The sequence below is a fragment of the Coenobita brevimanus genome, chromosome 59 (genome assembly GCF_032717465.1).
Source record: "Coenobita brevimanus isolate Jiangsu-jjx chromosome 59, ASM3271746v2, whole genome shotgun sequence".
NCBI classification, from domain to species: domain Eukaryota; kingdom Metazoa; phylum Arthropoda; class Malacostraca; order Decapoda; family Coenobitidae; genus Coenobita; species Coenobita brevimanus.
In genome coordinates, this window is record NC_137012.1 from 26,643,153 (window position 1) to 26,655,699 (window position 12,547).

The 12,547-nt window shown below is 42.6% G+C and overlaps 1 protein-coding gene across 1 annotated transcript in view; it reads right to left on the reverse strand.

The window, feature by feature from the left end:
* The window catches only part of LOC145402936 (uncharacterized), a 630,265-nt gene that overhangs the window by 55,739 nt on the left and 561,979 nt on the right, over nt 1-12,547 (reverse strand). Inside the window, exon 4 of the mRNA XM_080274830.1 lies at nt 4,888-5,066. Within this exon, the coding sequence (XP_080130956.1) occupies nt 4,888-5,066 (179 nt within the window). The remainder of the gene's footprint in view (nt 1-4,887; nt 5,067-12,547) is intronic.

Consider the following 12,547-nt stretch of genomic DNA (forward strand, 5'->3'; position numbering starts at 1 on the left):
ACACACACACACACACACACGAGAAAACGCTCACTTAAATAGAGTAATAATTAAAACAACGAAGATGTAAAGAAAGTTCAGTAAATCTTAACACCACCCAACTGGGGATATCTGGTTCTAAAATTAAATGCCCTCTTTAGCTTTGCAATTTTCTTCAAAGCATACAGTTTACATTAGTTCTCTCTCTCTCTCTCTCTCTCTCTCTCTCTCTCTCTTTTCCCTTTTCCCTTGTTGTGTCTTGATAAGCACGAAGGGGAAAGGGGAGGGAATGGAGGGGAGATGGAAAAAGATGGGAGAGATTATGTGAAGGGAAAGAGAGGTAAAGGAGGGGCATGGAAGGAATGGGAGGGAAGGGAAGGGGGGAAGTTGCTAGACAGGGAGGAAAGGGGAAGGGAGGTAGAGAGGAAGAAGGAGGAGAAGGGGAGGTAAGGGAGGGAGACATAGGGGGTGAGGGAGGAATGCGGATAAGAAGGGGAGACAAGAGTGACAGCCGGAGGAAGGGAAGGAGGGAGGGAGGGAGGAATGATTGGGAGGTTTTGAGAATGAATGTTGAACGGGAGGAAGGGAATAAAAGAGAGAGAGAGAGAGAGAGAGAGAGAGAGAGAGAGAGAGAGAGAGAGAGAGAGAGAGAGAGAGAGAGAGAGAGAGAGAGAGAGAGAGAGAGAGAGAGAGAGAGAGAATGAAACAAATGTGAAAGATGTCTGTCTGTCTCTCCCCACCCCCTCTGTCTGTCTGTCTCTGTCATACATAAACACATACATACACCACTTACTCCCTTCCCTTCGAAAAATAAAAAAAATCCCACAACTAAACTCAAAAGAGCACGCACAGGTGAGGTGAGCATCGTAAGAGGGTGACACACGGCCAGGTAATCAACAGGTAATGAGTGACACAAGCTACACACCTGCGCCCATCCCGACAGGTGTGAGGGAGAGACAGCACGCCCCTCACAGCACCTCATTGTCTCCCACCCCAAAACAATGTCTCTTAAACGCGGCTTGTTTTCCTTGGGGGCGAGGTACTGTCTCTTACTATTATTTAAAAAGGAAGCTATATTTAAGTATCCCCCTTTATACCCTTTACACAATCTCACTGTACCTTACTTTATAACAAGAGCTCGTGGTTAAGTCCCTAACACCTCTACCTTACCGATTTATTTTTGGAGGACTGCATTATATCGTTTTGTACGTAATTTATGCAGAGTATGGTGATATTAGAATGATTTACCTAACACAGAAGAGGACGGCAAGGTGTACTACGCAAAATAAATCGCTTGGGAAAAGGTATTAGGGAGCTTCCTCAACTTACGAGAATACGGGCCAATGTCTCTTTGGGTCGTCTTCTAGGTGATTTTTTGTTTTTTATTTCTTATTCTTCAATGTGGTTTGTTTCCCTATGGAGCTAAATACTCTCTATCACCATTATTAAAAAGGAAAACTTAATTTTACTCATCTTCCTTCATATTCCTTGCACTACCTCACCGAATCCCAACCCTTAACCTCGACTCACGACCTACTTATTCTACTCTAGTCTACGATTTTACTGGCCACAGGTAATCCCAAAGAGGTCTAATCTCGCTCAGTACAGGTGACTTATTTCATTTTTTATTCTATTTTATTTATTTACTTTTTTTTGCAACCAGACGATTTTATTTGGGCTCAGGGACAGAAGTGAAGGGATCAGAAACTTTTTTGCTACAAGAAAGGCCTCGTGAACTGAATAAAATCGTCCGGTAATGGCAAGAAGAGAGTTAGAACATAATCGGACTGAAGGGGTTAATAGTTCGGGGCTCACTCTATCAGCGCAAGATTGTCTAGTATAATTTTTTTTAAAGGTAACTCAGCCCTGTTTTTTCCAGCTTAAAAAGGCCTCTCGTGCTAAAGGGGTTAATGAAAGCTTAATCTAACAAAAAATTGACACATCTCTCCTAAGCTGAATAAAATCGCGTGAAATTAGCAAGACCCACAAAACCACCATTTATAAGTATTATTATAAACAGGTTCTAATTTCACGTATTCCCCTTCGTTCCTCTCCCACCACTTTGCTGTCTCCTAAGGCAACGTGGTGTATCTTAAAAGTTGGTTGTTTTCCTTGGGAGCGAAATATAGTCAGTTTGTATGTTAAAAAGTGGAATATATCTTTCTGAACTGCTGCAGTATATTATAAAGTGAGACATCTTTCTAAATTGCTGTGGTATATTAAAAAATGAGACCTCTTTCTAAATTGCTGTAGTATATTAAAAAGTGAGATATCTTTCTAAACTGCTGTAGTATAGTAAAAAGTGAGATATCTTTCTAAATTGCTGTAGTATATTAAAAAGTGAGATATCTTTCTAAACTGCTGTAGTATAGTAAAAAGTGAGATATCTTTCTAAACTGCTGTCTCTCCCGAACCGCCTCACACTCCACCATTGTCTCTCCCGCCACAACAATGCCTCTTACGTCTTAGCTCTTCTCCTTGGTCGCGAATCACATTATATAATATTAGAGAAGCGATGTTCTTAAAGACGTTCAGCGTATGGGATATAATCAAGAAATATTTTAAGAATCAACATAAACATCTTCTGGAAATATATGAACCTTTTTGGGAATAAGAACAGCTCAATATCCTAAAATTAAATATTATTCATATCCTATCTCTTTTTCGAAATATTTAAAATGATCTATAAGTACTAAACGACGGATACTCAAAAAATCCATTCCATCTTAGAAACACATCAAAATTTCCATATACCATCTTGAGTAAAAAGTTCTTCGATTTTTTTTTTTTTCCGAAATCTATATAAATAATTCTGTACTATCGGAAACTTTAATTATTTTCCTTTGTCTTGGGCTGAAAAATACAACAGAAAAATGGATTTAAAAAGGCATTTGTTTTATATTCAGAAATAATAAAGTCCATGGATGATAAATAAGGCAGCTGACTTGAATTTGCACGGTAGAGAGTAATGTGCTCTTGTTAAAAATCAAAGCAGAAGAATGCAAACAGCAACGCAACGCCAATATACGAAAAAGAAAACAATAAATCAACTTTCTGACATAAAAACATAGTCATCATCACCATCATCATCATCACCATCTTCATCACCATCATCATCATCACCATCTTCATCACCATCATCATCATCACCATTTTCATCACCATCATCATCATCATCATCATCATTCTTTGGAAGCAGACAAATCCAAATCACAACAAAACGCAAATTTAAAAAAATACATAATAAAAAAACTTTCTTACATAAAAATGCAGTCATCATCATCATCATCATCATCATCATCATTATCGTCATCATCATCATCATTCTTGTTAACTTCATACAGAGAAAATAAAAACATGTCGTGAAAAATTCGAACCACTACACGGACACGTAAAACCAAAAAAAATATGAGAATTGTTGCTTAATTTAAAGATCGCGATGAGGGGTTTAAAAAAGAGGTGTTTGGTTGTCAACTGGCAGACACAAGGGATGGGGCTGCCAAGATGGTTGTGGGGAAAAAGGGAGAGAGAGAGGGAGTGAGAGAGAGAGAGAGAGAGAGAGTGAGGGGAGGGAGGGAGGTGGAAACATAAGATACTTTGATATAATTGGAGAGAGAGAGAGAGAGAGAGAGAGAGAGAGAGAGAGAGAGAGAGAGAGAGAGAGAGAGAGAGAGAGAGAGAGAGAGAGAGAGAGAGAACTAAACCCACAGAGAGGAAGACAGCATAAAATCACCATCTTTGTTAATCTGCGCATTCGTCTTATAAAGTATGATGACGAAAAGTATGCATTAGCGTGTACAGTATTCATTATTCATATTCTATCACACTTACCCGCACCTCATCCTTCATTACCGCATTCATTCTTCATTTACATTCACTAATTCCTCACTCTTTCAGCATGAGATTGTCTAGTATATATATATTTGTTTTTCTCGGTAATGCAACCCTGTTTTATTTAGTTTAAGAAGGTTCCTCGTGCTAAAGGGGTTAATGAATAAAATCGTGGGAAATTAGTAAGAATTAACCTAAAAAAAAAAAAAAGACGATACAGGGGTGATGTGGTTTATGTATATGTACTGTTACGTATAAGCTTGTGTGTGTGTGTGTGTGTGTGTGTGTGTGTGTGTGTGTGTGTGTGTGTGTGTGTGTGTGTGTGTGTGTGTGTGTGTGTGTTTTCTATTTCCAGTCTCTTCAGTATCGTAACTTTTAATTTATTGTAGCTCCTGCCAGACGATTTTATTTCTTTCACCTTCGGATAGCGCTATTGTAGTGTAAGTACTGAAGAACCTTACAATTAACCCCTTGTGTCCGCAAAATCCCTCCTCAGCTGAATAAAATCGTCTGGAGGCATCGAGAGTAAAGAGAAGGAAAGACTGTACCACACAAAATGGGTCCGGGATTTTAGTGATTTAGTATTGTGTTAAGAAATGAGGAAGAGTATCATATTCTGAGATAAGTGAGATAATATACTGAGAATACTGGTGAGGCCTAGTTACCTACCTGATGTGGAGAGATGAGTAACTTGATATAGAATAACATTAACATCAATACATGTACAAATAAAGCATACAGAATCAACACACACACACACACACACACACACACACACACACACACATACATTTTCTCTCTTTCCCCTCCTCTCTCTCTTTCTCTTATGCAGATCAAGATCCACACTCAGTGAAGATCTTCCTTAATTTTTCTTTACACTCAATGAACACAAATGCTTAAATAAAAACGCGCATCCCCCCTCCCGGTCTCTCTCTCTCTCTCTCTCTCTCTCTCTCTCTCTCTCTCTCTCACACATACACACACACACACACACACACACACACGCACACACACACACACACGCACACACACACACACACACACACATGCTCTCCAAAAGCAAGATCGGGTACTCACTGCAAGTCTCTCTTTGCTTCTTCTAGGCTGGAGTGTTCAAGCTTAAGTTCCAGCCTGTGTATAAGCCTGTTCTTCTGTTCCAGCTGTTCTTCCATGGCGTGCATCTGGGCAGCCGTGGCCTCCTTCACCCCGGAGAGGGCAGCCTGGAGCCTCGAGATGTCCTCCACCAGTTTGGACACCTGAAGAAGGGGAAGAAGGAGAGAGGGAGAGAGGATTAGGAGGGAGGGATTTTTTTTATATTTTACGTTCATTGTCATCATCACCTGTACCACAATCATCATCACCCTCATCACCATTATCATCATCATCATCGAAACACCTGAGGAAAAGATGAAAGAGAGGGGAAAGGAGATTAATTGGAAGTAATATTTATGGCGTAGAGTCATCAGCATCACAATTACTGCCACTGTCATCTTTATCATTGTTATTGTCATTATAGCTCTCATCATCATATTTAACATCATCATCATCATCATCATCACTTAAAATCATGTGGAATGGACACTGAGAGGGGGAGAGGAGGTTAGTTGAACTCCATCTTAACCAATATAAGGTATCTTCTTTGTCACCATCAACATCACCTTCACTGTCACTTATAACTATAAAAAAAAATATATTATCAACCAGTGCAGGAGGAAAATAAATATGTATGAAGAAAATAAATTACAGTGATATATATACGAACATAAACACACACACACACACACACACACACACACACACACACACACATGCAAAAACCTCTCACAGGAGTAAAAATAAAGCATAACATCCATTCCCTCACCATACAAATTTTCAGAAATATAAATTAAAAATATTATATACCAATTTAACGATTCTCAAACCTTTAGTTAATGGAGAGGAAAAAAAAAATCTCCCAAAGCTAGTGTAGAATGCAAGACTAAGAGGGTGTACAAAGGTTAATAGGAGAGAATGATGAAGAACGGTATAATAATAATAATAATAATAATAATAATAATAAAACAATGATAATAATAACAATAATAAGAGTGGTGGTGGTACTAATAGTATAGCATTAATAGTAGTAGTAGTAGTAATAGTAGTAGTAGTAGTAGTAATAATAATAATAATAATAATAATAATAATAATAATAATAATAATAATAGCTTTTCACATCTCTTGTTGATTTTTCAGGAATTTCACATCTTCTTTTTCACCCCCTTTTAATCTGATAATGTAATCCTCTTATTTTATACTTTATGCATTTCAATTGCCTTTTCTTCCGTGTGTCCTTCTCAAACCTCCCTCCCTCTCTCTCTCCCTCTCTCCCTTCCCTTTACTCTCTCTTCCTCCCTCCCTCGCCCCCCCCCTCTCTCTCTCTCTTGGACACCATTTTCGTCTGGAGATTTATTTCTTCTCGCTTTTAAGTTTTCTCACTCTCTTTAATCTCACTCATAAGTCTTGCCAATATCTCTGTTTACCTCTCGTCTTTCTTGCACTTCATTACTCTCTCTCTCTTTCTTTCTCTCTCTCTCAGGTCTCAATTTACCTCTCTCTATTACTCTCTCAGCTCCCCTCTTTCATTATATTCTTTCTCACTCACATTTCTCTCACCTGACTCACCCTCACACCTCTGTCTTCCTGTAACTCACTCTCTCACTCACTCTCATTCTCTTACAGTTCTGTCACGATTTATGTCTTTCCTTTTCACGGTCCCCCCCCCCCTCCAGCTCTCTCTTTCGTCTGAACTTTTTTCTGTGTTACCTTGCTTTAGCCCTCCTCTATCAGGCAATCACCATTTCTATCTACAGTACTTCTAAAACCTGTCTTCCTTCTTCTCTCTCTCTCTCTCTCTCTCTCTCTCTCTCTCTCTCTCTCTCTCTTCCCTTGGCACTACCCCCATCCCAGTCTATCACCAAGACAAAAGGTGTGATGCCCCTCACGGTGACAGAAACGGATGGCTCACGAGGCTAGGTTAGTGAGCCACGAACCCTTTTAAAGCCAGCTCTCTTTTTACTCTCTCCCTCGCTCACTTTTTTGTTTTGATGATTCGGGAAGATAGTGGGTGCGGTTAAAAGTGTGGCTGGTGGGAGGCAAATAACAGAAAGAGGGGGAAAAGGTCATGGAGTGTTTGGGTAATTGGTTGAATCATCATCATCATCATCTTCATCATCATCATACTAATTACATCGTCACCATCATTATAATCATATTCATCATTAAAACCATCGACACAAGTTTTATCACCATGACGTTTCCACCACCACCATCATCATCATCATTATCATCATCTTCAACAACATTAGCAACTGTTCCAGCATCAAGGTCTGACTATCATTTTCATCAATATCATCATCATCATCATCCAAGGCTTCACTATCTTCACCAATATCCATAACAGGCCTGGTGAAGGAAAGAGAGGGGGGGCAAAATATCACCACCATCATCATTATCATCATCCCAGGTTCCTCTATCATCATCACCACCAACAGCCATAATATCACCACGTACGGTAGGTAAGTAGGAAGGTGAGAGAGAGGTTGACCAAAAATTATCACCACCAACCCAGGTTCCACTATCATCACCACCACCACCACCAATAACCATAATATCACCAGGTAAAGGTAGGTAGGTAGGTAGGCAGGTGAGAAGGTGGCTAAAGTCTTTCCCCTCAAACTTTATCACCTCGCCCATTCCATCCCACCCCAGCGAATTTACGGATCAGCAGACAGTAATGAAAATATATTGTAGGTATCGTGGGAGCCCCTGGTTTGATCTTCCTCGCCGTCTGCATTCCCCAGCAAACGATACTTCTCACTCCAACCCCATCTCCCTCACGGCCCAGCCACCTAACCTCGTATAAATTTTCAGGGTATAATGAGGTGGGGAACCAGAAAAATGAGGGCAGAGAGTTATGACGGTGGGGAGGGAGAGGGTGGAGCATGGGAAGGGGTGGAGTATGGGGAGGGAAAGGGTGGAGTACGGGGAGGGGTGGAGTACGGGCAGGGGTGGGGTATGGGGATGGAGAGGGTGGGGTATGGGGAGGGAGAGGGTGGGGTATGGGGAGGGGTGGGGTATGGGGAGAGAGAGGAGGAAAGGTGGGGAACGAGAATGGAGATGGGTACGGTATTGGTAATGGAGTGGATGAAAGGTGGGGATGGGGAGAGTGGCGAGATAGTGGAGTATACGGTGGGGAGGAGAGGGGGGGATGGGTAGGGTATGGGGCGGGGAGGAGAGGGAGATCGGTGGGGTATTAGGATGGGTGGTGACGGGATTGGTGGGGTATGGGGGGGAGAGAGAGAGATGGGTGGGGTATAGGTAGTGCTAAGGAGGAAAATTGGGGTGGGGGACGAGCAGGGTAAGGGGGAGGGGAGGGAAATGAGTGTGGTATCTGGGGAGCAGTGGGAGATGGATGAGGTATAGGTAGATGTGGGGAGGAGAGTTGGGGAGGGAGAAAATAAGGAGGTGGGCGGGGTGTGGGGGAGGAGAGAGAAGGGGAGGTGTGGGAAGGAGAGGGAGACTGTGGGCTTTGGGGAGGGGTTGGGAGGGGAGGGGAGGGAGACTGTGGGCTTTGGGGAGGGGCTGGGAGGGGAAGGGAGGGAGACTGGTGAGGTATGAGGAGGGGAGGGAGACGGGTGGGGTATGGGTAATGGAGAGGAGGAATGGTAGGGAATATGAAAGAAAGGGAAAATGAAAAGGAGTTTGAGATATAAGGTTGGTGAGCGAGAAAAATGGGGAAATGGGAAATGAATGGGAAGCAGCAGCATGAAAATGAAAAATGGGGGAAGTGAAATATTAGGGAGTGGGATATGGGAGAGTGAGGTAATGGTATGGGAAATGGTGAGAAAAATACAAAAATGGATAGGAAATTATGTGAGTGAAGCTTCGATGGGTGAGTGAGACCTTGTAGGGTGAAGAGGATTATAACAGAGGGTTAGAAAAATGGGAAAGAGAATTTTGAGAGATGGGACAGTGGTGGTTTAATGAGGAAGATGTGAACTAATGGTTAGGAGGCACTTAAATGGCGTGGGAAGCTGGAATGGGAAATGAAGGAAGAAAAATGAAGCCAGGGAAATGTGAGGGAAAATGATGAAATGCTATGGGAGGAGTGAAGAAAAGGAAAGGAGAGAAAAAGGGGCACAAGGAGTTATAAGACAGACGGAATTGGTTGAGGTGATGAGGGTAGGTGGAACAGGGCATGAGGGGGAGTGAAATAGAAAGCAGTAGTCAGTGGGGAGGAGAAGAGGAAAATGGTAGAAGGGAGCTATGAGAGAAGTAGGGGATAGGTAAGAGGGTGAGAATGTACAGTAGTAGGGTGGGGATGAGGGGAAGAGCATAGGTGAGTCAGCGTAAGGGTGGGGAGAAAAATGAGGGAATTATGATAGAAGTGGAGCTGTAAAGGTGTAGGTGAGCTAGTGGGGAAGGGCAAGGGGAGTGGGGGCAAGGATGGAGGGAGAAGAGAGGTGGGAGAAAGAATTTATGGCAGAGTTGGGGTAGGCAAGAGATGGGGAATGGAGGTGGGGTAGGGCATGGGTGAGTCAGAGAGAGGCTGGGGAGAAAAATAAGGGTAGGGAATTATGATAGAAGTGGGGAGGGGAAGAAGAGGAAGAGGAGGAGGAGGAGGAGAAGAAGAAGGCAGTGGGGGAACAGGAGGTGTAGGGAGGGGCATGGGTGAGTCAGAATGAAGGTGGGGAGAAAAATGAAGCAAGGAATTATGATAGAAGCAGAGGAGACAGGAGATGGGGAAGGGAGTGGGGAGGCTAGATGGTGCGGGAGGGGCATGGGGAGAGTGGATGGGGCGGGGCGGGGTGGGGATAAAAATGGGGAGCAGGGAAATATGGGTTTGGCAATTATAAAGCTCTTAAATTGGGGAGTACAAGCCACTAGTGTCAGGGCGGGCTATTTCCCCAAGACTGATCCCTCCACAAACACCCACCTGATATGGGGTAATTAACAGCGTCTGCACCTGAGCTATGGAGCCTCAACAGAATCCCACACGACCGATTAACACCTTCACGACGATGGCGGATATTTTCTTTTATTCCTGCTACCTCTACACAACTGTATTCTGCTTAAGACGGCTCCCTTAGCAGTGAAGGAGTTTATGAAGACTTTACCCGTTCGTGAAGTTCTCCTACGCTAAATAAAACCGTCTGAGGCTAGGAAGAATGAGGGAGAATATAAAACACTAAACTGCAAGGATAAAACACCTGCAATGGATTTTCCTTATTCCGATATTGCTTGTTTTTTTTCGGACCCTTTTGTCTCTCTTCATTACCATGGTTCTTGCTATCTCGAGACGATTTTCTTCAGCTCTGGAGGGACTTCTCGGACTGAAAGGGTTTGATACTAACCCCCTCAGCACAAGAACGCCCTCTAAGTTAAAATCGTCTGGTACACACGAAGACTAAGAGATCACAGGCAAAATATACAAGGTGAAGAGACTGGAATGGCTAAACGGATTAAATTATTGACCAGAATAGTGCGTAGAGTTAAAGGAAAAAAAAAAAAAAGGCGTCTGTAGGTGAAGTAATGAGGCTGGAAACAAGAGCAGACAACCATGGGGCCTTATATTCTTACGATTTTATTCAGCAGTGAAGGTGATAAAAAAAACTATATCCAACCTCCTCAGAAAAAAAAAAAAAAAAAAACTCCCCTAACCTGAATAAGTCACCAGGAGACATCAAGAATAAATTAAAATAAGATATTCTCGAAATAAAGGAACTACAAGAAAAAAAAAAAGCTCTTCTCGAGATAATGGAATCAAAAGAATAAAAAAAGATGTTCTCAAAATAAAGGAATTAAAAGGACAAAAAAAGGATGTTCTCGAATAAAGGAATTAAAAAAAAAAAAAAATATGTTCTCGAAATAAAGAAATTAAAAGAATAAAAAAAGGTGTTAATCGAAATAATGGAATAAATTTAAAACAATATGTTCTCGAAATAGGGGAATTAAAAGAATAAAAAAAGATGTTAATCGAAATAATGGAATAAATTAAAAAAATATGTTCTCGAAATAGGGGAATTAAAAGAATACAAAAAGTTCTCGAAAAAAAGGAGTTCAAGTGCTGAGCCGACTTTTCTTTACCCCGACTTTGCATTCTTTCCCCGACCAATCTGTCTTTGTATTCTTGTCACAATTTTTTTTTTCTTGTATTCTTGCAACTTCGGGACGCCTTCGATCAGTTCAAGAGAGATTCAAACTTCCAATCTCCCCTTCTCGACATCCCAGCTCCCTAACTTCCAGCCTCCCGACACATCAACTCCCCATCTTCTCAGCTCCCCCTAATTCTCACCTAGCCTACTCGTCATCTCCCCGACTTCTAATCTTCCTAGCTTCCAATCACACCGACATCTCAGTTCCCCGACTTGCCGATAATTTAGCTTCCCAACTTCATATCTCCCCGACTTCCAATCTCCCCGACTTCCAATCTCCCCGACTTCTCAGATTCCTTCTCCCCAGCATCAGATCTCCCCAACCTCAGATGTCTCTACCTAAGCTCCTCAGCACCTCAGCTCCCAAACTAAGTCCCCAGCATCTCAGCTCCCAAACTAAGTCCCCAACATCTCAGCTCCCTAACTAAGCTCCCCAACATCTCAGCTCCCTAACTATGCGTCCCAACATCTCAGCTCCCTAACTAAACTCCCTAACATCTTCGCTCCCTAATTAAGCTCCCCAACATCTCAGCTCCCTAACTAAGCTCCCCATCACTTCAGCTCCTCAATCTCCCCGACTTGCATCCCCGAACCAACCCCTGTGTCACCCCCCTAATCTTATCTCTCACCGGATCGTATCGACTGCCAAGCCAGGCCAAGTTATTTATACCCATTATATATGAAAACCTTATCAATTTTATGCCCTGCCGAGACCCCGTTCATTAGGGTTCATTTTCCCCCGGCCGGCGAGCGTATTTTCGCCCCTATCGCCGGTGGGTTTAAGGGCGAAAATTGAGCATATAGGTGCGGACAAGAGGGGTTAATGTGGCAGGGTGAGGGTAGGATTAACAGTGTTTTTCACAGGATGGGATTTAACACGTGGTTGAGATGAAGGAGGGGAGAGAGGCTGGGGTGGTGGTGGTGGTGGTGGTGGTGGTGGAGGTGGTGGTGGAGGGGAGAAAGGGAGGTTGAGGGGCTAAGGTCATGACGAAGACGATGATGATGATGTTGATAATGAGGATAAGGAAAGAAGAAAATGATGATGATGATAACGAGGAGGAGGAGAAGAGTGATGACGATGATGATGATGATGATAATAATGAAGAGGAGGAGGCGGGAAGAGAGTGGTGGTGATGATGATGATGATGATGATGATGATGATGACGAAGAGGAGGAGGAGGAGAGAAGCGAGTGATGATGATGATGATGATGATGATGGTGAAAAATTGTGAGATACCGACAGAAATGAAAGACGATGACGATTATAGAGAGCAGACGAAGCAAGGAGAGGGGAAAATAATAATAATGGATTGAACGAGAATGGGAGGAGGCGGAGGAGGAGGAGGAGAAAGAAAGGTGACAGGAGACACGGTGATACGAGGGAAGAAAATGGCGATGATAGGGAGAGAAGATGACAGATAAAGAGGCTGGTGATGATGGAGAGAGATGGTGTACGAGGGTGAGAGAAAATGCGACAAAGAAGTACAGGAACAGATGTGTGTGTGTGTGTGTGTGTGTGTGTGTGTGTGTGTGTGTGTGTGTGT